A 27,171-nucleotide genomic window follows, 5' to 3' on the forward strand; every position below is an offset into this window, starting at 1 on the left:
AGGAAATCCTAAATTTCTTTCAATAGATGAATCAAATAGTAGGCTTTGAATGACATTAAAATCTCTCACTAAACAGCAGGAGCAAAAATCAATTTTGAAATGTGTGTTTTATACACTGAGTACTGCAGATATTACTGTAGAAAAAACAATGTGTGATTTCATATGCAGGCATGGAAAGTGTGAATAAAGCTGACATGGGCTCTTGTACCCTGGGGAGAGTGAGGGCAGCCTCAGGAGATGCTGGGCCATAATGGCTATTGCTGCCCACAGAGCCTTGAACTCTCATCACCCCAGGTCAATTTGATTTTCCCTTTATCTGGTCACTAATGTGCTACAAGGGTTGGAAGCTGTTAACAATTGACCTGGACTCTTGTCTTGCTGTGAGAATACCTGTGCAGGCAGATCAGGTTGTTGGGTAAGCCTCTTCTATAACTAGTCTTTCCTTGCCAAAATAAGCTAATGATTTAATCCTGGATGAGTGTAATCAAGGTCTTCCTTATCTGAGTGGTGCTTTTGGGTAGGTGATGTGACAAAAGACTTCTGGACAGACCACCAGGTGAAATTCAGCATGAAGAGTAGAAAATTTTTTTTCACCAAAAGGGTTGTCAAGCATTGGACAAACTTCATGTTTGCTTCCTTTGCCCTGAGTTACAGACAGTGAAGCAGAGCAAATTGAGTTTAATGAGCTGATTTGAAGGGAAATTTCCTTCTTCCCACCTTTATTAACTCATTGGTTTTATACTCATATTGTAGCACATTACTTTTGTTTTTTCCATTTTACAGGCCTCACAGAAATTTGATACCTCAAAATCTCTCATGACTGATACAAATTTGCAGGTAAAAAAACCCGAAAGAGGTAAATGTTTTATGTTATACAAAAATATTTACTTCTCTGTCTCAAGAGAAAATATCCTTGTTATTATTAAAAAATCCTGTAAATAGAAGACATATTCTTCTCAATAGATTACAATTTCCTAAATTTTTAGTTTTATGACTGACCTCTCAAGGGAAGGGCAACTACCATTTTCACCATTTTTCAGATCGGAGATCTAGTGTGTACAATTCTGTGGCTTTTCTGTGCAAAACACAGTAATGGAAGTATTCAGGCTTTGTTGTGATATGGTCAGGTGCTTATCCTGCTAAACATTGATAGTGTCAGGCTTTTAATGTTGTAATTTCTCTCAATCAGAGTTGTCTTCAAAGACTTAACTCAGATGGGGGTTGAAGTCCATTTCTAGGGGAAAAAAAATTTAAAATGGTGACTTTATAAACCAGTGTCTAAACAGTCATTTTCTGATTTTATTTAAAATCACCAAGTTATCACTACCTTCTTTTGTGTTTTTCAGTTTTAATAATTTCCTTTTATTAGCCTTCTTATGGACCCATTGAGCTGGTAGGGGTAAATGTTAGCAGAATGTGAAAAAGTTGTACCATTAAAGCAAACTGGTAAATTACAATCCCTACCTTTTCCCCTCCACTTCTCTCTCTTGTTTACAGTAAGCTTGTGTGTCTCCTACAACAGTTGCTATTACAGAATGAAAATGAGAAGTGTATCTTGACAGCTTTTGATCTCACTAGTTTCTGATTTATTTTGAAGTTGTGCATTATCTTTTGATTTGAACACTTTGCAGTATACGTGGTGCTGTTACTGGACTCATGATCTTGCAAATCTGTGTAGACTTTCAACTTCTACATTTATTAATCTAAAGTGAGACTATTAAACTCATGATAAAACAAGAATGCTAAAATGAATAACAAAAAGAGTCTATGAAATATGCTAGAATGATGTGATACAATAATTCTAGAAATATTCTACATTCTAGAAATATGCTAGAATGATGTGATACAACAATATTTTCCTTTTTTTAATAGCAGACTTTTCTTTGGGTTGAGATTTTTGAACTACAGATTGACCTACAATGCAGAAAACTAGAACTTGCAGTGATAATAGCTATAACTTCATAGATGCACCTTGTGCTGTAAAACCAATCTGTGAGGCTGTAGCAAGTGCTACTGAGGGGTGAAATTTGGGAAAAAACTCAACTCATTCATAATAAATGAGAATATTACTAATAGCATTCATGTTAATTGTTGATTTGTGTCATTATTAATAGAAACAGAATATGTCTTAGACAAGAAAAATGTGAAATGTGTCATTTTAGATAATCCCGGTTGTTAACCTTCTTGTAGGTACTGGAAGATACATTTAATTGGAGCCTGTCTTTAACAGTGGCGCCACTGTGCAACCCACAAATGATGAACAAATTAACCTTAGCCAAAATGCATCTCATCATTTGTCTTTCTGCCACAATAAATAATATACCTGAAAAAGTTGAAAAAGATTTATATTTTGTTGACAACGACAACTTGCCAGAGCCAAGCAAAACTACAGCATCAAATGTAAAAGGTAATTATAAGAATGGCGGAAAAGTTTATTTATATTGTTTCAAGCTTCTTTTTTCATTTTTAACTGCATATGAGTTAATATGTCATATTATGAACAATATTAATTTTAAATGTTGCTGAAAAAATTCAGTAATTATTGAAATAAGTAGTAAGACTTGTTAAGGTTCTTTTATTATTCTTCTATTACTATTATTATTAATTTGTTCCATTATTACTTATTTTGATGTTGAAAGTCCCAGTTGTAAGTAGAGAGAAAAGGACTATGTTCTTCAAATTGCTGAGAATGCTTTGGTTCTTCATCTGTAATTTGAAATTTTGTCTGCAATGTATTTGGCAGTTGATGCTGATCAGGATCCAAGACAACAGGAACAAAGAGACAGAGTGGTGCGTCTTGTTGGCTGTAAAGATAAATTAAATATGGCCATGCTGAAGGTAATTTTGACTTCTAGGAGAAAAACATTAAGAAAATGCAGATTGATCCAAAAAGCCTTGTTAATGCCTTCACTGTAACAGAAATTATGATGAGAGGATGGTATGAAAAAGGAGACTGTAAATTTCTCTTTCTAATTTGACTGTAGCCTTACTAGCTGTACATGAAGTGTTGACAAATTGGTGTAATCATTTTTTATTTTTGGTGTATCATTTTTCAAATGATGGGAAATATTTCCACAGTCAGATCTCAGTATGACTATTTCAGCATAAAGGGTAAAGACAATGGGATTTCAAGATAAAATAATCTCCTTTCAGAGGGTTCCATGTGTAGAACATCAGAGACTCTTTGATGGGGCAATATGCTATACAAATAAAAAACCATTCTCTACCATTCTCATATGTGAAATATTTCAAATTATTCATGTAGCTCTTTCTGGTACTTTATTTTGAAGAAAACATAACTTAGCTTATTAGCTTTTTTGTTTGAAGGGGTTTTTTTTAAGTTGGATTTTGTTTTGTTTAATTGTAAACGTTATGCTTGCCAGTTTCACATCACAAAGAGGCCAAAATAAAGGGCTGACATATTCTTCATTCAGAGGGGCCTTTCACTTTGGAAGTATCTACTTTTGGCCATTTTTACAAACAAACAAATACCAAAAGTACCTCTGGAGAAGGGAGGATGATTTTGTATGGCAGTTGGTATAGATCAAATGCTAGAAACTTGAAAGTTTTATTATAATTTTAAAATGGCAACTTGAAAATAACTAAAATAGAAATGTTCATTTGAATTGAATAATTCTCAATTAAGAGGCATATTATATTTCTTACTCTTATTTTTTCTTTAACTATTCTATTATTTTGGAGAAGTTTTTGTGGTTTGCTTTTTTTTGTGATTTTTTTTTAAGTCAAGCTCTGAATTTTGATCAAAGTAATGTATTGGATGATACAAACCTTTAAATTAGTTTTGAATTCTGCTGAAAGCTCCACAATTGAGACTTAATTTAAAATTAACTTCTTTTTAGATGTGTTTTTCATAGCTTCCTACAGATTTTTTGATCAGAAAGACTGTTAATTATAGTTAAACTTTCAGGATACATACTGCACACAAAAATGTCAAAATATAGCTAATAAAGAATGTAATACTTCTTTTGACATCTTTAATGTTGTTTTTAATATTGTATTTATTATTTAAATTACTAAGCATAGTGAGAAGTATAGTATAAAATCATTAAGTATAGCTATTAGATAAAGAATGGGAAATTTAGTGAATAGCATTGCTAAGCCTTAAAATATGGAGTTAAGCATGCATGGCTATAGTACAGGCACAGTTAAGATGTTGCTGATTTAAACACAGTGATTCTGAAAACCTGACAAAAGCAGAATTACCCACCCCACCCCCATTTATAGAAAAGGCATATTGCAATTAAGTTGATTTATTTTAGGATGCAGGGATAGCAGGGTACACAGAAAAAAATATTTCTAAAGAAAATTTTAGTTTCTTTACTTTTTGAAATCATAAAATGCTGTGTTCTTCTGTAGGGGATTTTATTGACAGAAGCTGAAGGAACTCTAGGCCGTCTTGTACAGAACATACAGGAAAAATATGATGGGGACATATCTCGGTATTCTGTGGAAGATTTAGAGGCTCTCATTGAGGCCAGACTTGAGCTTGCTTCTATTTCTCATCAAAGGCATCAAGCGCCTCTCAGGTACGTAATACTATGAACAACCGTATCTTGCACAGCCTTCACCACCAGTGATTAAAAACATAATTTCTTTATTACTACATCAATTGTAAATCCTAGTAGTCATCTGTAACAACTCCATTAGTACATTTACAAATGTCAGATACACCGACATTTAGTTTTTTATTACTGCTTTATTTTCTTTTTTAAAAGATGATCAGTTACAAGGCCGGAGATTCAGTCGGCACAGAGAATCAATTACAATTTCTCTGTGAGGTGTTTGTGTGATAAATTGTTGTATAAAAACAAAGAAAAAGTTGTAATCTTCATGGTTTTGGTTAAAATCTGGATATGTTAGATCATGCGAATTCTTATGATTTTAAATTGTACAGCAGAGCACTAATTGAAGTACTGAATTCTACTTTGTTCCAGAATGCCCTGTGTTTCTGTCCTAAAGGAAAATTTCTTCTTGATGTACTTACTGGTTTCAAATTAAAACATCAAAATTTTACTTTTTAAATTACAATGATTAAAAAGCATTGAAGTAAACATTAACAAAGTAGATTTCAGCAGCATTATGTTGTTAGTCACAGAGTCTAAAATACTGTTGTATTATCTCTATGGCTGAATTATCTCTATGTATCTGTATATATCTGCCTGACTGCCTGATATTTTCTCCAAATTAAAATCCCCAAATTTTTAGATTTTTGTTTTTTTGAGATTCTGATTTCTTTTGGAGAATTTAATGAAGTTACAGCTTTAATGTTCTTGGAATATACTGGACACACAGTATGAAATAGATTAACTCTTTTACATACAGTATGAAAGACATTAACTCTTTGTAGAGTTAAATTCCAAACATTGTTTTGGTCTTTTACCTAGGAGGATTCATTTGTTTAGGATACCTGTAATTTTACATTAATTTGTGTAAGAAGGATGTTAGTTTAACAATGCATGATAATTTTATCAGTGTGAAATGCTTTTTATCTAATATTTTATTAGACTGAAAAATCTTTGAGTGCACTAATTGCTAGCTACAGGTGGAGCATACTCAGGTGTAGCATGTGCCAGACTAGATTGAGGTTTGGTACAATGTAATCAGTATTTGTAACATTTGTTAGGTCTAATCTAAGTAAACACCAGAATTGCTATAATAAATCTTATAGCACAGTAAGCATGAAAAAAAACCAAAACAAAACAAAAAACCATAACCCTTTCTTTACTGTTGAAATAGTGGTGAAGATTGAAGTGGTAGGTGGCTCATCAGGCCAATAGATAAATGAGTCTCAATGGGATTTTTTACTCAATTAAAAAAATTGTTTATTCTGTGACAAAACAAGCCACCTTCCTTCTTTCAGCTGAACACTCTCAAAATCAATGCCTTTTAAATAGTGCAGTTACTTTTGCATTGTTATGGTACAGCAGTAAAAATAATTAACAAGGACAGGAGCTCCACAGTGCTGTATAGCCTGCTGTACTGAAAACAGTAACAGTCTGCAGTGTGGTCTTTTCCCTGGGTTTTGTGTATGTTATTTTAAAAGAAAGCAGTTTCCAAAAATTCAGATATTAGGACTATAATAATTTAGCAATAATGTCATTAGGGAAGATGCAAAGGAAGAACTTGTAGGTTATTTGAGGACATTTCTCAACATGAAATATTAATCCATTTCAGTGGTTTTTGAATGAGATTAATTTACTATAAATTGTCAAGGAGAAATCCACCAGTCACTGACAGTCACCTCATCATACTTTTGAGTGTCCTGAATTTTATAAAGTCTCTATACTGGTAATCAAGGAACATCTGAAGTATCATGTGTGTAATCTTAGCTTGATACTAGGTTTGGTAAAACCTGCATTGGTAGAGTCCTCTCTCAGACATTCTCACCCAGCTGAACTGGTTCCAGTATATGCAAGACATTTCAATGCAGGACCCTTCATTTTGGCATGCAGTTTATATCCTAGAGACTCGTTTCTGTGTTGGTTTATAACTTGTCTCAGATTGAAGAAACATTTTTAGAATATCAAAGATTTCAAAGGATGTCTAGCATTGTAGAGATCACTTCTTGTGACTCTCAAATTTTTGATGGGTTTTTGTTTAGTGGGTCTTATATATTGATAGTGGTCAGTATCAGGGCAAAAAAACCCATGAAAAAATAAAGTTAGAGTTTGGTGTTTTTTAACCTATTTTGCAGTTTTATTGCACTGCCATGGAAGCTGTGATATGTCTGCCTCAGATACAAATGAAACATTTCTTCAGACAGCTGAATGTTTCCTGCCTGCCAGCCTAGAAATCAAACTTTGCATGATATTACAGAAATTCATCTTTTTTTTCTCCTTTGGCAAAATGACCTAGTGGTGAAATTGTTATAGTCAGCTATACTTTCCTATTTTGATCATCTTGTCACTTTCTGATTCAGCTGATAAAAGGATGTGTATTTTGTCAAGGGAAATATATAGATACATCACTCTTGTTGACAGCAGAAGAGGGTCACAAAAATTTCATCAAGGGAAGCTTCTGCATTACAAGCTTCTGTCTTGCAAAAAATGTATGCTTCAGAATAACTTTATGCATAGGACTAATCCCATTGATCTCAAGGAGACTACTTACATGGTGTCTGTCCTATAAATGTGAACTTTTTAATTACCCAAATGTGTACTTCTCTGCTTAAGTGAATTAATTGTGACTTAAGGCATATATCAGTCTTTGGGTTTGTGGTCTATATTTTACTAAGAAAATTTATGTGTAAACATGTAGGTAAAACTAGCCTCATTTTCAATATTGCTAAATGTTGACAAGAGCAGTTAACTCAAGGCAGTGGTGCTGAGGAATTTAGGTTAGTATTTGTTAATGGCCTATATACTCCTAGCTGCTGTACCTTCTCCAAGGCATTTAAGCTGTGAACCATAGCATCTCAAGCCATGTTTTAAGAAAAGTCAGATTTTAACTTTGATGCCTTGGTTTCAGGGGAGAACTCTTAAAAAAAGAAACTGGGGCCCATCATTGTGTTATCCATTTTTCTGTTTACTTTTATAAGCAAATTCTGTTTCACCTTTTCCGTTGTTAGAGAGAAACGCATCATCAAATTCAACATTGATTTATTCTGTTTTCGTCTTGTGGAATGAAACTAAGGTAAAGGGATGATGAAGGAGATTCATGAGGATTGAATTCTGAAATGTAAAAACCAAGATATTAATGGTTTTGGTTCTCATTCTTACTTTGAGGTCTATTTGTGCTGAATTGGTGTAATCCATCCAGGTCTGTATCACAAAAACAGCAAGGAGGACAGAATCAGAAATGACAGGAAGACTTTAACTGCTCTCTTATCTTAACAGGAGGTTATCCATCCTGTGGTTATACATATGTTGACAGATTAATATGTGTAATTTAGAAGTATAGCTCTTGTTCAGAATTCTTGGTGCAAGATCTTTGCCTTTGCAACCATGAGTCTAGAACATCTCAAAAGCCGTAAATTCACACAGACCTTGAATCTCTCTTGCATTAAAAGATCTTTGCATTGTTCTGGCAGTGTAAAAAGATGTTAATAATTCTTTTCTATTTTTTATATGCTTCATAACAGCCAGTCTTTATGTAAGGAGAGGCTATGTAAAAAAAGCCATCATAGATAGGAACTTTGGTTATGCATTTTTAACAATTAACCTGCTGAAAAAAATCTTTTAAATAGTGAGCTAGGCATACTCTCTGGTGGCTTAGAATTATTAGAAAAATGTTTCTGTGGGCAGAGCACGTGGAGATTTATAAAAAGATTCCAAACAAACAACCCCCAAAACCAAACTCAAAAATGTTTTAGAGAAGATGTAGGAAAGTAAAGATTTACAGACATAGAGGAAAATGGGGAGAAACCAATACAAAGAGACGTTGATTTTGGCAATTCTCAGAATATTTTGAGTAGTGTGTTCTCTGGACAACAATTTCTAGTATGAAAAAGGTCTTCTGTCTGTGATGGCTTTGCAGATGTCTTCATATAATGAAATAATTGTATTCACAAAGTCTGCTGCTGTAGATATACATTTTTGTACATGTAATGAAAGTGGAACATTATCTGTGGGTGTCTGAGTGCTTATAATGACAGCAAAAAAAAAAAAAAAAGAAAAAGGAAAAAGAAAACCAGTAGCTCATATTTTAAGAAACCGGACAACATTTTGTGATCTAAGTCCATCATTTTTTGACACATAGGGTTAAATGCTGCACCAGTCCTAATGGTGTCTGTATCTTCCAAAGGTGCTGTTCAGAGTGAACTCCAGAAAAGAATTTAGGATATGGGGCAAGGAGTACAGTAGATGCAATGTCATGTGATTTCTTACTGATGAGGTTTTGCCTCATCACCTTGGTGGTGTTTGCTAAGATCCTTGAGTATTTGACCACGTGGATTTAACAGGAGGATTAATGCATAGCCAGGAAAAGTTTTAAGGAGAAAGGTATTAAGCTTGGTTGTGGATGATATAGAACTCTCCTAATATATCTTGTGATTTTCGGTATTTCTACATCTTCTAATTTCTAAGAACTTATTCCTGATGATAGATATGCCATGGTTGGCCTTGATCTACTGATTTGACTAGATCTAAAAGTTGGACTTGACAATCTTAGAGGTCTTTGCCAGCCAAAATGATTTAATGATTCTGTGTGTAACTGGAAATTATAATGGAGTTCTGTTTTGATTACTCCAACAGAATATGATATAGTTGAGCTTATATGTTATTGAAAAAATAATGGAATCATTGAGCTCATCAAGTCCAGCCATCAACCCAGCATCACCACTGTGACCCCTAAAACACTAAATTGTGTATCACTCAGATCCAGAGGTCTCTTAAACTCCTCCAGGCATGATGACTCCACCATGTACCTGGGCAACCTATTCCAATACTGACCACCCTAACAGTGAAATATTTTCAGGTTATGTCTACTATTGGCAAGACTTGTTCTCTTACTGCTCTTTTGTCACTTTCATAATGCAGTGCCTCCAAATTCAGAAAATAGTCTGAATGTAATCATGTTTTACTGAAGCAAAAATTGGTAGCAGGTCATTTACAGCTCTGGCATAGTAAAATATGAAGTATCTATTTTAATAAAATCATAAAGTGGCAAATATAATTAGTATTTTAAAATAATATTGCTCTATACCACAGTGTTGCTTTGGCTTTTTCTGCAATTCGACTTCTCCAAGATGCCAAAGTTTTTTGCGTGGATGTGGCACATTTTCAAGAGGAAAAGGATGAAAGGGAGCATTTGGTATGTGTGGATATTTGTTTTACACTTATCTTTATTTGTATATTGATCTTTTTTGTGTTAAGTGTTGAGCAATTTTCAAAGTATTAGAACATAGCAGTCACCTGGAGAAAAAATGATCTTTGATATGCTTTGGACGCCTGCTCGCTTAAGGTGTGCTCAATGTGTCTGTAATCATCATTATAATTTATATGAGGTTAGGAATGACAGTTTTTATTTCTATTACTCTCAAATGGCAGCACTGAAAATGTTTTGTTTAAAATCCCTCAACCAAAAAGAAAGTGAAAAAAATAGCTATCAGTTGAAAATCTTGTATTATTCAGTATAGGTACTTAAGATTTTCTGATTGAAAACTGAATTCTCTTTGAAAGAGCCAGATGGACCATTTCACATCATTGCTGTGGAGCAGTCTTGCACATGGAGCAAGATTTCAGCTGATTTCTGTTGTCCAACACAGGGATTCTGACCTTTGCTTTGGAAAGCCTGTTGGTCTCCCATCACACAGTCACTCTTGAGTGCACACAGTGAGTCAAGTTGACTCACATGGACAAGCAACACTGTGTTGCATATCAGGGGCTTCTGTCTCCCTGCACTAGCTCCTCTCTTTTCTTGGCATGGTCCTGTAGCCAGTAACTGAGCTATAGATACTTCTTTCCTCATTCGCATCAATGCAAATCAGTCACGATGATTTTTTGTATAAGTAAAATGCAGGTGAAGCATTGTCCGGTGGTTGCTTGCTGAAAAAAATAGTAGAACATGGAGTGTAGAATTTTAGCAATAGAAAGAGTTTTTAGAATATATGAAGATAGAACAAGGAGTTGAGCTGAGCATTCTCACAAACACTTGTAGTACTAAATTACACTAATATTTTTGTACATTACACTAATGTTTCTAAACACTAGAAACACAAAAAACTAGAAACCAAAAACCAAAAATGTCTTTCTAGTCATTATTGTGATACCAGAAACTGATACTGATCCTCCTCTAAAATTAGACTTTTATGTGCCTCAGAAATTTGTGTAATGCTCCTGTTTGAGTGGAAAAAAATCCAAACTCTTAGAATTATTTTTCATAAAAAATATAGTATATAGATATATTTATGGAGTCTCACATAAAAAGTGTTTTACTATTCAGTGCTAAAAATTATTTTATATATATTAAAATTTAAATAATAAATGGCCTCCTGTTATCAAAAATATTTATCTAGCCTTCAAATAAATTTCTGTTTAGAATGTTGCTATTATTTGTAAGATATTTGTAATAATTTAAAAAGGCCTGTTGCCTTGTTTGTAGTAAAGTATGTCACTCAGAAAGTAACATTTTTTTTGCTTTTGGGACTTAATAGGAGTCCACCACAGAAGGTGTTTCACTCCCTCCTCGTGTAACAGCACAAGGACACGTGAACGTACATTTGTGGCTGAGGTGTCGGGCAATGTTAGTGACTGCACTCATGGCACAGATACATGGTATTGGTGATAAGAAAGGTAGTACACTTTCTTACTTTAGATTTTGGGATTATAATGGGCAAATGAGCCTATACAGTCACAATTCTTATTCATAGTTAAAAAATACTAATATTAAGTCTGGGGCTGTATTATCACTGAACAATTATTTGTGTTAAATTCATCCAATCCAAAAAGGAAAATATACTTATGAGCACATTCTCTTCTAAAATATGAAAACAGAAAGTATTATATTAATTTTCATTTAATAGTCACTATCTTTTGATAACTGTACCTAAAAGTTTCAAATATTGTAGTGCAATTAAGAAAGTCTGGTTGTTTCAAAAATTGCTGTTGCTGAGTACTTCTGGTTTCAAAAGTCTCAAACTATTTTTTGCTTTCTATATCTCCAATAAAAGAAATATCCCTACATAGCTCCTAAAAATGTTCCAAGTTATTTTTTTAAGGCCTTAAGAGAGATATTGCAAAATACATTTTTTGAAGTTTGGTTATGAATAAAAAGTTTTTCGTTCCTTGGTTCTATGAACAACTCTGATGCTCACTTAAGTACTAAAATCAGTTTAAGTCTCTTTCTCTGCAGGCTGTTACTATTTTGCAATTTTAACTAAAATCAGATTTTTGGATAAGTAGAACAAATCTCAAATACCTTAATATTTATTTTGGTGGCTTGCATAAAAAGCATGCATTTGGATGAGCTTATTTCTAGTGCTGTTTAGAAACGAAGTGATTTTTCTTTTTTTTAAAATTAAATTTGACACAAAATTGATGAAATGGTACACGTGCAATGTGGAATTCATAATGTCATATTTTCTGTATCTTTTTAGTATGGAAATACTTAAGAATGGTAGAACACACAATAAAGTCTTTTCTATTTATTCTTACTATTCATATGTTCTCTCCTTTTAGGAAATGATGTGGCTGAGCGGAGAAGTGTGATAAAAGAAGCAATATTAGAGGCAGAAGCCTTTGGTGATACTGAGACTCAGGCTGAAATGATGGTGCAAGCTGCTATTCTTGACCTGCAAGAAAAACGTCCTGTGGCAGGCATTAAACTTCTTTTGCAGGTTTGAGCACAAAAGAAAAAGTGTTTGCTTTTCTTTGATGAATTTTTTGTGTAGTCAGAACAGCTGATGGCAGCATTAAATAAGTTTGAAATAGCACCTCTAAAATAGATTTTTTTTCACTTTGTGTGCTTTGTCCTCATAAATAGACAGGAATATAGTAACTGCTCTGATTTATGTTGTCTGTGTCCAAACAGAATATCATCGGTTTACTCCAAGAGGATACATGTATTTCCCTGCCAGCTTCTGTGACTTTTGTGAAAAGCATGCTTCTGCTGGCAGACATACTGCCACTGCAACTAGTAGAGGACTCAGAACATTGCTCTTCTCCAGTGGAACCATTTAACTTGCTTGTTTTAGCACATAAGCTTACCATTAAAGCAGTGAGTACATGTCGGTGCATTTCCAAATCCTTCCAACAGCCCTAGTTATTTTTCCTGGAAGTTATTTTATCAGTTATTAAGAAGGGCTGCTCCTAGTAACTGATCACTTCAGTTTTAAATGCATTAGAATAGTGTAAAGAAGTCGTTCATCTTACCAAATTCTTTATCCATACTCATCAAGCATGTTCACATGTGAAGTCTGGTGTTTTCACAGAATTTAAAAGTATTGAATAGTTGCAAAATACACATCCAAATGTGAAAAAAGAAATAGGTAGTTTGACTTCTAAAGAGATGCAGAACACTCACTTATCCCATTTGCAATGAAGGACATGTTCATACTCAACACCTCAGGGAGAATGTAGATCTCATTAAATTCCTAAGTCTTAAGCATCCAAGAACTTGGCTTTGTGTCTTAGAATAATTTGAATCAGGACAATCTATTTAAAGTAGCATGATATTTTAGGTTGATGGATTGTTACAATTGGTATGAAGAAATAATTTCCATGTAAAAATTTAAACATGTAATTAAAAAAATAAATGTAAAGACATGAACTTTGTGAGAGCACTAAACCATTTACCTATTTGGGATCCAGAAATAGGCATTTTTATCTGAACTTGGTAGACGTTATAGAGGAAAGTTTTTAGATCAAACTCTTTTTCCTCATATTTTCTAAAACGCAAGTTTAATCCACCGAAATATTTATTTCACCAAGTAATAAAGAATCATATGAATCACTTCAGACTCAAACATCCAACTCTGAGACTTGCTAACCTTCAAGTGACTTGACACTTTACAATGTCTTCGCATTGTCTTATCTCCATGAATGAAAGGTTTGACTGGCTCCCTACATGCTAATTTCTCTTTCTTTTCTGGCTGTTGCTGGATGTCAGATTTCTGTGTAGAAATGACAGTTTCTTTCCAGGGCTTTGGTTACTTGCGAGATCTATTTCTAAAAAAATGATTTTAGGGAGTTCTCTATTAAAAACCAAAGCCTAGAATTACTAAATTCAATTAAGAGTTGATTAAAATATTTTGCTTGCATCACAAGACTCTTCTGCAAGACAAGTACACACTAAAGTAAAGGAATTCAGGAATATTGAATCCTTTTCTAGTGTTCTTTTCAAGACACTTCAGTTTTGCAATACCTGACTTAAACTGCTGTTTAATTTGCTGTCTGCAACTTGATTTTACTGAGCATGCTCTTCTCATAGATTTTTGATTGTGGTGAACTCATTGAACGGCAAGGAGAAGACAGTACATTGACTTGCCTGGTCCTACCCTTGAAGAATATCTACCTGCCACATATTAACTTGCTAGCCCTGGTCAAAATGAAAATTGGTAAGCAAAACACAACTCATTATTATTTTTGAATTTTGGTAAATTTTCACTCATATTTTATGAATGGGTTGGTTGGTGTAGCTTGGGCTTCTTTTGAGTGGCCTAGGTAAACCTCAGTGGCATCATACAATAGTGAAACACTTTATAGCTTTGTATTTATATCCATCAATCACTTGATTTTTTGAGAATTGGATTGTAACAGTAAATATGTAGCAGCATTTCTTCTCAGGAATTAGCTTAATTTTGCATAAATTGGTTGTCTACTAAATAATTTACAAAGAGCTGTTTCTTTTTTTTTTTCTTTTTTTTTTAGGATACACATTAGCTGAAAGAGTAGCTTCCACAGCTGCAAGACTTCCCTTGCAATGGCTACATGCTCTCAGGCATTTAGAATCAGCATTGAATCTTTGCAGAGCAGCTGCAGCAAAAAAAGCAGATTTGGAAGTTGAACTTCTTTTTCAGATGGGTAAATAAACCCCTGTTTGTACATCCCAAGTGCCATTCTAGGAGATGTTATGCATGACGTCTCTTAAAATGGAGACATTTTACTGTAAAACTAGAATAAATTTTGACATTTCTTAATGTCTCTAGGTGCAGATCTCTCTCCTGTGTTTAGTACCACACCACAGGAGTTCAGGATGCATTATTCTACAATTAATTTCAAAACTGGATTAGAGCTACTTTCATCTGTATGTTAGCAGGCATCCAAGGGTGTGGCTAACAAGATTAAGAACATTATATTTTGCATTATGTGTTGCTTTGTGAGAATCCCAGTCAGAAAAACATTGAAGACTTTGTAATGTATCTCTTAAAATGCCATTTTTGGGAGTTAACAAAAGAAAAATGTGACAGTGTAAATAAATAATCTCCTATTACTGCAGAGGCTGAGAATTCCAAGTTGTGCAGTGTTGAACGTGCTTCCAATCAGAGTGTAGCACAGCGTGCGAATCCTGTCTGTGAAAAAAGTTGACTCATTTTCGTCTTTTAGCTGTTCTTGAGAGAAAACAATGTTATTCATTATTTCTACTGTCAAACAAAAAGCATGTTCACATAAGAACCTCTTGCTTCACTTTTACAGAGAGGTACTGAGATGATGTTGCCAACAGACTCTTCTGTTACAGCAAGCTGGCTGCGTTTATCCTGTGGGATGTGACCAGCACAACACGGACCTGAGGGGCACCGTGTGTGCAGCACAGCACAGAACAGGCCTCTGCCTGCTCATTAACTCCTCATACACAATGCTCTGCTACTTGGGATCAGGAAATGTTAAGGGTCATTATGATTCCCAAGTTTGGTTATTTCAGCTACTCTGTGAATTGTTATACAAGCATTGTGCATTACCTTTTAAATATACTGGAAAAGATCTTGCTTAACAGAAGGAGAATAGATAATTTATTGTGTTGTTTAGCTTTTCTGGAGGTAAAAAAGATTGGGTGGGTCTTACAGAAGAAAAATTACTAACATCATTAAAATCTACTTTCTGTATTTCTTTCTAAGGTAAGGTAAAACGCCAAACAAGAGAAACAGGCAGTAAGTTAACTCAAGCTGTTGAAACCCTGTTTGAAGCTATTAAGCTCAGCCAGCAACATGATCAAAAATATGAGTAAGAATCTAGCTATATAACTTTGAAAATAATTTAAATCATACATGAATATAATTTTAAAAAATTTTTTTGAGATTTGGTCTGGGACTTCTATTATTGAGTATCTTTTATGTTTTAGAGAGTTTTATTTCAATAGAGAAGAGCTAGTGGATATTTATTCTCTTATTTAAAACAAATGATAAGAACATTTAAAAGCATTTTTAAACACTTCACAAAAGTTACAGCTTTCTGTTCTATTTCCAAATTTGTGCCCTATCTGTCAACACTGAGAACAGAGCTATCAATTAAACAGGAGGTTTATTCATATTTCAGAGGATGAGCTGTGGTCTGCCCCCTTCCAGATAACAGAAATCCAGCTTGAAAAGGTTACCAGCCAGAAATAGTCAGAAGAGCAGAGGCAGAAGGAGCGTAGGAAATGTGTTTGTAACAGATATCAGGACAGTGACTTTGGCATTAGTTATCAGCCTAGAAGATGCCTGAAGAGCTGAGCCAAGACAGCCAATAAATTCTGTCAAGCAGCTCTGATACATTGGACTTCAGTTTTTTTGTTTCTTGACCAGTCTAAATGAATAATGTGCCACATCTACTTAGAGACAGTGTAAAGGCAGCAATTTACCTTGCTTGTTTGGGTATTCTGTTACTTAAGTTAATGAACCAGAACTCTGAATGTAGAAGTAGTAGCATAGTAATAAACCTCAACAAGCAGCCAGCATGATGGAAGATGGTGCAGAAATAGACTGTGGTGAAGTTTTGCAAGTTTAATTTGCTACACTCTCATTTAATTTGCTACCATCTTTCTAAAAGAATGTACAGTGACATCAATGGACCATGGCTTTCTTGTTTTAGAGAACTTAACATCCTGCTGACATTTATACAAGCCCTCTGATATCCATGGTATTATTTAATTAAAGTTGTTTCTTGATGTCTCACATCCTTTTTTTGTTAGCAAGACTAGAAATTTGACTAAATTGTTGCCAACCAAGTGTAGAATTTGCCATCTTTTCAGCTAGTTTGCTCAGTCTTTAACTGTGCAGCACTCTGACTTTTGTATTTTGCTTTACACAAATTGTACTAAAGCTGGAATTGTACTATATAAACAACCAACTCTGTGCAATATGTGTCTGTCCAGAATAGTAGCTATGTGAATAGGAGTTTGTTGCTATGCTTGGGGAAGTTAATTCATAAGTGAGATCTGAATAAATCTGCAGCGCCAGGAGGAATCTGCATAAGAAGACTATAAACCTATAGGGAATAGAAATGTTGGAGAAATTCTCCAGGTGTAGTGATTTTCAGCAGGTTGAAGGGAATAATTCTGCCCCTCTGCTCTGACATGATGAGATCCCTCCTGGAGTACTGCACCTAGCTCTGGAGTTTTCAGTACAGGAGAGACTTGAACCTGTTGGAGCAGGTCCGGTGGAGTCCCACAAAAATTATGAGAGGCTGGAAAACCTCTCCTGTGAGAAAACGCTGAGAGAATTGGAATTTTCAGCCTGAGGAAGAAAGGGTTCCAGGGAGACATTTTGGCAGCATTTCAGTACTTAAGGGGGCTTATAGTGTGGAGGTAAAGTCTCTAATAGTGCTTGTAGTGATAGGACAATGGGTAATGGTTTTAAACTAAAAGTGGGTAGATTGAGACTAGATATTGGGAAGAAATTTTTTACAATGGTGATTTACTGGAATAGGTTGCCCAGAGAGGTGATAAATGCCCTGTACCTCAAAGCATTCAAGATAAGGTTGAAGGATGCACTGAGCAACCTGATGTGGTTGAAGTGTCCCTGCTCCTTGCAGGGAGTGGGACTAGACGACCTTTAAAGGCCCCTTCCAACCCAAACCATTCTATGATTCTATGATTTTTGCTTAGTTTACAATACTACTGTAAAAATCACTGAAAAGATAAGGAGACATAGGAGGAGGGTGGGGATAGCTGAGCACTGTCTGAAGATGTGAAACATTCCTGTACAGAACTCAAAACTAAGAAGGTTAGTATCTGAGCTCAGTTAGGAAACAAAAGTCTGGTTTGGTCACTGTGAGTGCTTTTGCTGATCCTTTGGAGAGTTTGACTGAGCACCCAATTTCATTGGTATCCAAATTCAGCTACCTGTGTTTCAGGGAAAGCAGGGCAATGGATAAATGCCTTAACTTGAGCAAGAAAAGCAAACAGTACAGGAAGACCACTTCCTTTGCAGAATTAGGGTTTTCTTACTAAACATTTGCAATTTATTTATGGAATATTTGTTTCAAATAATAAAAACTATATTTGATGTACTGTTAAATGAAGGTGTTATTTGTTAAGCAGACCATAGAGATGTTTTAGACTCACTTTAAAACAGGAACCCATGGACTTCTGAATTCCTAAATTTCTGAAAGAAGTTGCACTTAAAGTAGAAGATGGGGGCTGGATGAATGCTTTATTTGGTGAGGTATCTAGCTAGTCTTATGCAGGAGACAGATTTTATCACTGTAATGCTTACTTTGATAGTTAAGCTGATTATTCTGTGTGCTGTTTCTTACAGGTTAGTAAGACGGTCATACCTTGAAATAGCACTATCCTATTTCCGTTTTGCTGAAACGAATGAGGATGAATCAGACACAGATAATTCGGTGACTTCCAAATACAGTGTATGTTTTCTGTCTTTTGGGCAGGGGCCTCTTCAAAACAGGAAATATGTTTTGTGCACCTTGGCATATTATTATTCGCAACGACTTATATATCATACTGAACCTAAAAGTCCTCCCAGAAAAATCACACAAAGAAACCATATAATAGAATTTGATCTTGTTTGATGTTATCTCTCACATTTATTGTGTTGAATAATATATAAAATAGTTTTCTATATAAAATAGGAAGACACAGAACCGACAGTGTTTTCATTTCCCATTATGTACAAATTAATTTGCACCTTGGAAAATGTACTTAACATTCAAACCTATACTATAACTATATAAAATTTCAATTTTTCTATACAAATATGAATGACAGCATGAGAAATATAAGTGTCTTTAATAACATGAAAGTTCCTATGAGCCATAGATGGAAAGCAAAATGTATAGCATTAGAGAAAAGAGGTAATTAAGATTCAAAAAAGGGGAATATGACAGCAACACTGTATACACGAGTGACAATAGTATTAGCTGCTCTGAGAAAACTTTTTCCAGGAGCAACCAATAAGTATGCTCTAGATTTTTTTGCTGTTGGTTTTAGCATTTAATGCATGGATTTACATTCAATGCCAATTTTTACAACTTGGAAATAAAACAATTACTTTATAAGTTGGCGGACTGTCTTCTATGTTTAGAATATAGTTTACTGTAATATGTTTAGAATCCTGATTATGAATTGGCATATAATTTTTAGACCTATTCTGAAGATCGGGCTTCTGAGGACGCTATGAAATCAGAAGCGTACAAAGCACAAGCCTGGATTGCAATAAGAGCAGCTTCACAGGTTGGTGCAGTATTCTGAAGAGGTGATTTTTTTTTAAATTTTTTTTTTTTTTTTTTTTTTTTTTTTTTTTTTTTAACATTTCATCTCATTCTAGTTACACGAGCAAATAAGGCAATGCAAACAAGAGTGTGAAGGTTTCCTAAAATTTCTGGGATGGGTCTTGTTTAATAAAATTAAAATGGCCACTGAATAATGCATTTAATCTCTCTTGGACAGATATGACTCTGCTTACCTTAACTTTGATTCAGTGCAAATAAAATGGCACATGACTTGATATGTGTGCACATGTATTTGACATGTGGACAGACACCAATGGCATCCAGATGAGGATATCTGGTTTGAAATCAGTATGTAGTAATTAAGCTTTCAGCAGTAATGATTAATTTTGATATAATGTGTACCTTATGTCAAAAAGAATATTTTCTTAACTTTTAAAAATATAGTATGTTGAATAATTAATTTTTGTCCTCATCTTGCTACTCTAAGATATTAAAATATACATAAATTTTGTAGTGAATGAGCCCTGAATAAAATAAATGTTATTTTTAGGTCAGTGAAGCTATGCTTGCTTCTCGGCTGTTAATTGGAATCAAGAGTGTTAAAGACGAGAACGTGAAGGATGAAGTACAACAAAAAATCCCAGAATTTGCTACTATGGATCTTTTTTCTTCCTACAGAGATTTCATATCTGGTATTCCTTTATACTTTGTAATATCAGAAAATTAAATAAATATTAAGCTATATATGCCATGTAATCTAGTAATACATTTAATATCTTGTTTTAATTTATGAAAAATTATACATCACCTTTGCAAAGTAAAAACAAATGTCTCATCGTGCATAGCAATACCAAATATTAAGTAGAGACTTCATGAGCCTTTAAATAGCAGCCTGTGCATGTGTTCAATATTTTAGGAAAAATTCATTGTTTGCATACTGTGGTTCAGACAGACAGAGTGCACATACTGCCATAATTTTGGATGGTCCTTTGTTACAGGACTTCCTTTGACATATAAAGTAGATATTGGCCTTCTTATCAGTCATCACTGCTTTTTTTTTTTCCCCAAACATTGACATATAACTGATGTTTCTCTCTAGGTATATTAGCATTCCCTTGGAGAGTTTCAGTTTTACTCTTGATTTTGCAAGGTGTTGGTCTTGAATAGCTTCTCTCCCTGCGTCATTCCCCAAAAACCTCAACCCAACCAACGAAATAAAAACAAAACCACAAACAACAAAACCCACCAAAACTGACAAACTCAAACTCTTGCAAAGTTTTCTGCCCATGTCTTCTAAAAGTCAAAGTCAGTAGAAAACTTTCACTGTCTTTCCAATCCTATGGATTATTATTTAGATATGCTTCCAATAGCTTGGTAGAACTTTGGTTTATTTCTAAATTCTGCTTTTATTTTTCAGCTAAAGGAGTTGATGAAATGGAAGTTTTTGATCTAAAAAAAACCCTCAGTAGTGAAACTAGGAATTCTGAGATAATGAGTGCTAGATGTTATATAAACACTAAGACAAATAATTCATGTTTATTTTTAAACAGGAAACCATTGATAGTGATTTTGGTTCAGTGACTTAATTTCAGTTTTGCCAAGTGAATGACAAAGACTGAATTGCTCTGCTTGATAGGTGCTGGAAAGCTGAGCCATGTCTGCATACTGTACAGTGTTTAAACATATGTGTTTTGATTAGTTTATGAAAACAAATGTTGTATGCTAAGACTTTCCATCTGATTGTTTTGTACTAGCTCCATTTGCTTATAATTACAGATAATTTTTTCTTTTAGCAAATGCAACATGTCTTTCTCTTGAAAGTTCTGCTAGCCAATACAAAGAAGAATAGAAAAAGTAAAAAAGCAATAGTAGGCCAAAATACAAACAAATAAATTGAATTGTAAATTCTCAGCATAGAACACTAAATATTATCTGTAAAACTCTTGGTAAAAAACATATTTAAGTTTTCATCTATAGGACAATATGGTCATTTTGGCATTGACAGTGAAATGCCAGGAATAGTAGAGACATTCAAATTTTGTAGGAGCGCTCGTGATTATTGTCTGAAAGTTTACTGTTAGGAATCACTGTAACAATGTTTGCTCAATTTGGAGTGAGAAACAGAGCTCAAGAATTGTGCTTTTGAAAGAGCCATGTACTAATACAGTGAAAACCAGTATTGAATGTAAACAGTGATGCAGTGATATCTGTACTGATAATTTGTTCCTCTTTCTGCATAAGTACAACTTTAAGGCAGTGCAAAAGAAAATATTGTCTTTTGTTTTATTTCACAGTTAAGAGTATATTTCAGTGAAAATGTGCTTAATATCTAAGATGGATTTAGGATTAAAACTAACAATGAATACTATAGAGTGCTTATCTATTCTGAGTTAGGGTCAACAAAACTGGGAAGTTCAGGTGCTGCAGTTATGATTTGTGACTCCTTGTGTTATTTCCATTTAGTAAGTATCTTCTATTGAACAATGTATAGGAATAATGATTCAGAGAGAGAGAATGCACTTTGCTCTCTACTCCTTTTGAATTCCTTGCAAGGATTAGTAAGGTTCCTGCCTTTGATCTGAGAAACAATTTTCAACTAATTTTAAGGCTATTTACTATTTCAACCCATATTAAAAAAGAGTAAAAATAATTTTTCTTGTATGAAAAATATAAGCAGTTTCACAAGTTCTAGTTACAGATTAGTCAGTTCCAGCACAATGCAGAAGTAGCTTTTAAATTCTAACCACTTCATGCGTGGAACTCTTATTGGATTGCAGATGGATACAATGTTGTCTCTGAAACTCCCGAAGTATCTTCTGCTGAAAACAAAGAAATCACAGAAGACTATCAGAGTGACAGTGAAGGAACAGAAAGTCCTGTCACCAAGGCCAGCCAGAAGAAAGATACAATAACATGGATTCTCATGATTCGCTACCACAATCATTTGAAGAGAATGTATAACACAAACCTATCTGGTAGGCATTTTTATGTCCTTCCAGAAAACTGCTATAGATGAGAGACTGTTCTTGAGGGCAAACAGTGTCAGAGTTAAAGGCCGTAATTTGAAGTAGCCTAATTTTTAGTTCCTTTAAATTATATAAATGCAAAAAGTCTTCATGGAAATCCAGATTTATGTCAGTTTACACATGCTGCACGTGAAGATATTACAACCTTTCTTCATAGTTATTCATAAGCCTCCACAATACAAGGAAGGCCTCCCTCAAAACTTAATTGTTATTACTACATCTGAAGCATTTCTAAAAAATTCATAATCTATTTTTAGTCCTAGAAAAATCAATCTTAAGTCACATAATAAATAAATGGGTTCAATTTGAGGTTCTGTTTTGGAGACCTGAGTGTAGGGTAAATGGGAAGGCTATGCACTATTAAATGTGTTTTGACTGAAACCCCAGATGTGATTTGCAAGCTTGGGTTATTTCATTGCAAATAGAACATGGTAATAGATAGGACCTTTCAAATAGAGTAAGAATCCATTAATTGCAAGGCCTTAATACTGTGCCTTTACATGTGATGGCCAGCTTATGGATATACAATTGATGACCCAACAGGTGAGAACAAAACTATATTGTATGTGTAGGTGTTATTTAGGGAGAAACCTAGCAACTCTGAAAATAACAATTCCAGAGAGGGCTGGGTTTTCTACCTGGAGCATCAAATGAAAGTATTCTGGCTCAGCACTGAACTGGAAGGAATGTATCTACAATTAAGTGTCAAAAGGTGCATGTAAATCTCAGCTGTAGTTACCTGTTGGGGAGCCTAGGGGGAAACTCAGCTGATCAGCCCCTAGCTGTGTAAGCTGGGGTCTTAAGAGCTCTCAAAGCTGTTTTTGGCTGTGTTGAATAAATATGTGTTTATTCTAGTGGGTGCTTAGACATCTAGTGAACATACTGGCACTTACACTTTGAATTTAAGTACCTACACCTCAAAATTATACCTCCCATTTGATGCTACTTTATAATGTCTGGAGAGAGTTTCTTTCACTGTCTGATCACTGGTGAAAAATTACCAATAGCATAGGCTAGTAATATTTAAGGGCAATCAGTATAATTGTTGGAAATGCATTTATATGATAATCTATTTACATATTTTATGATGCTTCCACAATTTATGAATATAGTGTATATGTAGTAACTTGACATTTTAATGGCAAATAATGATGTAATTTTAAAAATCTCTTTTATAAACTGCCCCTACCCAGGAACTGGATCACTTTCTGGAAGAGATGGACACCTTGGTTTGATTTCTGACACAGGAATTGTCCTACGCATAGCAAAAATGCATTCCTTCCTTGAAAAGTATTTGTTGCAATTTTCAGTGTGTTGTCCTGAGAATTTTCCAGCAGAACTACATGATGTAGAAATACCACTCAGTCATTCAAGTGATTCTTCAGAGGTACTTATATTCTTTCTAATGTTTCAAAAATATTATACTGGTATTTCATTCAGGTTCTTGGTAATTCCAATAGTAATATTTCTGGGAGCACTGTAGAAGAATGAAATTATATGCACAGGATCAGTACAAAACCAAAATCCTGTGAAAGCAGTGAATGATGTAGTTAAAATAATTATTCATTTCTGCAAAAATAATCTTCATCCCATAGCCAGTGTATTTAGACCCTAGAAGATTAAACAGAATGATATTTAAAAAGGTGTTTTTATTGGTTGATAAAGTTGGCTGTTACTCACTAAGGGCTGAGATTTTAAATCTTGCAGATCTTCATCTTTCATACCAAAAATGTCTTGATGTTAGTTTTGTAATATGTATGTACCAGTCTCTATATTGTTAATTTAGTCTATAATAAAAACATGACTTTCAAAAAATATGTACATTATATTTTATCAAAAGTTTTTTAAGGTCTTGTATGCCAGTTTTTTCCTTGATTATTAGCTGGCTAGAAAATAAACCTTTTTTGATGTCTGGCTCGTGAGCAGCCTATTTGAGCTTTCAAATGTAGGCAGCTCAGAATACATTACTCAGATAAATCTTGAATTAGAATTCTGGATTTTACATTGACCATGGCACATGTTTTGAACATTGAATGAAATTGTGTTTTAAAACCCATGGTAAAAATAATTGTCTTCAAAGTTTCTCAATCACATGTCTTATATTAATAATTATCCTAATATTAAAAATTAAAATGAAAGATTGGTCTTTGTGGCTTATTTTTTAGTTATTATATTCAGTATTAAATGGAGACAGGGGAGCCTTGAGGAGGGAGAAGTAGGTATGTTATGAAAATGAATAAAAATACTTCTGTGAAGGTAGCTTGTCTAGAGTTGGTGAACTTTCTGCAGTGTTGGACAGCATATCATTACTCATTTCCCAACAAAGACCTGACTGTGCCACTGAGTAAATTGTAAATATACAGTATGTGACATTTATAACAGCCATCATATATCAAAAATTATTTTACTCTGTCTGCTTTTTTTTGGACATAATTAGTATTACAGTATTCTAGAATAATAAGCTTCAGAGCTCACTGTCATGTTCATGACAGGTGCAAGCTGCATAATCATGTGTTAACTTCACTGTTGCAGACAGCTAACAAGCACAAAGCTCTTACTTTTTTTAATTCTAAGATTCATTGATTTTTATCACAACATTTTTAGAAGCTTTAACTATCCAGAAGGTTATAGATGTTATTTAAAAATGTAACTGTAATTTATTACTTTGAGTTTTAACAGTAGAAATAGACATACTTTTTGAAAGAATGAGTTTTATGTACGAAGTTGTTTCACTTATATCTACCTCTGTAACCTATTTTTGACCCTTGAAGGCTTTTTCTGGTCTGCTGACCAAAGAATCCAAGTTACATTAGGTCTATATTTAAAATTCTGGGCCCTGTTACATTTTTCATGCTTTTTTTTTTTTTGTTCTGCTCCATGATAGTAAGTAGATCTGGAAATACTTGACAAAGACAGTTTGTTTTCAGACTTCTGAGAAAAATATTTTCATATGTTATTCAGCGACTGACCAGTTTGACAACAGCAGTTGTAACGTTCTTCTTCAAAAATATTCAATATGAACAGAAACCCAAAGGATTCAGTTCAGTGAAAAAAAAAACTCATAACAAACATTTTAAAAATAAATATATAGCATAAACTGGAATTTTAAGAGATCGAGTTCAGGGGCACAGAATAAATTAAGTTCTTCTCATGTCCATATATATGTTTTCTCCTAATTTTTTTCACAGTCCATGCTAGCAGGACAGTGATTCATTACTGAATTAGAAGAAGGCTGTAGTGAGTGGGTCCTCCATGCACAGCTCACGGCTTACCATGGATTATGGCCGCTGAAGGCAAATCCATGTGCTCAAATTTATGACTTCCACACTCCTGGATTCATTGTTACCTTCACTTCTACTAAAGCTTCATGTGGGATGGTAACTGGCTTAATGGCATAAATCAGATTGTTGTGAAGAAATCCATCTTTTGCTCACTTGGATTTACTATCCTGTAGTTGTCATACGCTGACATTTTTGTAGAGAAAATAAAGTTAAATTCTCCATTTTTTCAGCAATGAACATTCGAAATTTGAGAAGAACTAACTTCCCAGGAAGCAGTTTTCAGTGTCCACATTTTGGAACCAATGATGGAGACATTAGGCCTATTTCAAATAGCCTCCATGTTCCCTGAAAAAGCAACTGTTTGGCCAGTGTTCTTTGCAGATCTGTGTAATACTTTAAAAAATAGAGATGGTGTGTTCAGCCTTTAAATCAAATATTTCACAATTTTAAGAAAAGGTTTTATTCATACATGAATGATGGCTGACAGTGTTCCTGCATTAATTCCCTGGTGAATGACAGCCAACAGTAGCTATTTGATGAATGCCCTGCTAATGTTCCATATGTATGTTATAAAATACAACAAGTCCTCACAAATTAAATGGTTGAAATTTCAGCAGATGTCACCCTTTGTTAGTTGCAAACCTGAGAAAACAGATAGGTAAACATAAATAAAGCATTATTCTAACATTGAGAATCCTGTTTTAATTATCAATATTTATACTTGGCAAATTACTTTTTCATCACTAAATGTTGTATTATCAGTGTGCCAAATAATAGATTTGAGCCAAACTCATAATGCCATAATGATTTTAAGTCAAAGGCAGCAATCATTGTGACCGTGGGTATCTCTAAGTCAGCCCACAGATCCTTTGTATTAGCTTTAGGAAGGTGTCATTGCATAAGCATTGAAAAGTCTTAACTTAGTAAAAAGGACACCTTTAAAAACTACCTATTTACCTAAATGAACATATATTTATGCTGGAATGAAAGTCATACCAATTCCAGTAGACACTAGATTATAACAGATTTTTCCTGTTTCAGAAAAATACAGAAAATATAGTTTAAACTTTAATTTACTTAAATGATGTAATTTAAATATTATTAAATATTATTATTTACTAAAACCTTCACATTTATTTTGTGTTTCAGATGTCTATTGATATTTCTGAAACTATGTCATTAGTTTCTCAGGCAAGACCAGCTTCTACGGTTTCTGCCGTTCCAGAATATGAGAAGACAGAGAGTAGGGCAACAGTTGCTCCAGATAGGGAAATCAACATTCAGTGGTACATTCCTCCTATGGCAAAGGAATCAAACGACAGAAAAACTAAGGTATAACTAGAGCAAAGCAGTTCCTTAGGTAGTGGAGCAAATTAAGTCTAATTTCCAATGAATATTTGTGTTATGAGTTACCAGCTTTTTAACAGAATTATGGTGATAGGAAGAATTTATTTACTCTGCTGCAAACCTGCTCTTTAAAAAAACAGAATTCCCTGACAGTTTTTTGTTGGCAGGCCAAAAAAACCACCTTTTTTCCCCATATAGAGCTTCCAGGCTATACTGTATTCATGCCTGTTGTAAATCTGTGATGTCTTTAAGACCTCCACTCTAAATTTGGGTAGCTACATTCGAATAATAGTTTGGTGGGAGACTCTTGGAAAAGCAAAGATCCACGTGTACAAGAAAAATGGGTTTTTGTAAGCCTCATTTTCCTAAAAGATCAGACTGAAAATGAAAGATGAAAGAGATGAGAGGGTTGCAGGACTGTGAGAAACTATGACATGGAATTTGTTTTATCTTTAC

General features: G+C 34.1%; 1 protein-coding gene across 1 annotated transcript in view; it reads left to right on the forward strand.

The window, feature by feature from the left end:
- CFAP54 (cilia and flagella associated protein 54) overlaps positions 1-27,171 on the forward strand; it is a 102,161-nt gene that overhangs the window by 68,011 nt on the left and 6,979 nt on the right. Inside the window, exons 49-65 of the mRNA XM_064733592.1 lie at positions 784-837; positions 2,191-2,407; positions 2,744-2,838; positions 4,378-4,547; positions 9,669-9,771; positions 11,114-11,252; positions 12,138-12,295; positions 12,490-12,675; positions 13,888-14,014; positions 14,328-14,480; positions 15,512-15,617; positions 18,131-18,236; positions 18,973-19,062; positions 19,612-19,753; positions 21,839-22,036; positions 23,281-23,474; positions 26,518-26,700. Coding sequence (XP_064589662.1) covers positions 784-837; positions 2,191-2,407; positions 2,744-2,838; positions 4,378-4,547; positions 9,669-9,771; positions 11,114-11,252; positions 12,138-12,295; positions 12,490-12,675; positions 13,888-14,014; positions 14,328-14,480; positions 15,512-15,617; positions 18,131-18,236; positions 18,973-19,062; positions 19,612-19,753; positions 21,839-22,036; positions 23,281-23,474; positions 26,518-26,700 — 2,421 coding nt within the window. The remainder of the gene's footprint in view (positions 1-783; positions 838-2,190; positions 2,408-2,743; positions 2,839-4,377; positions 4,548-9,668; positions 9,772-11,113; positions 11,253-12,137; positions 12,296-12,489; positions 12,676-13,887; positions 14,015-14,327; positions 14,481-15,511; positions 15,618-18,130; positions 18,237-18,972; positions 19,063-19,611; positions 19,754-21,838; positions 22,037-23,280; positions 23,475-26,517; positions 26,701-27,171) is intronic.

This window comes from Zonotrichia leucophrys, chromosome 1A (genome assembly GCF_028769735.1).
Source record: "Zonotrichia leucophrys gambelii isolate GWCS_2022_RI chromosome 1A, RI_Zleu_2.0, whole genome shotgun sequence".
In the NCBI taxonomy this organism is placed as follows: Eukaryota; Metazoa; Chordata; class Aves; order Passeriformes; family Passerellidae; genus Zonotrichia; species Zonotrichia leucophrys.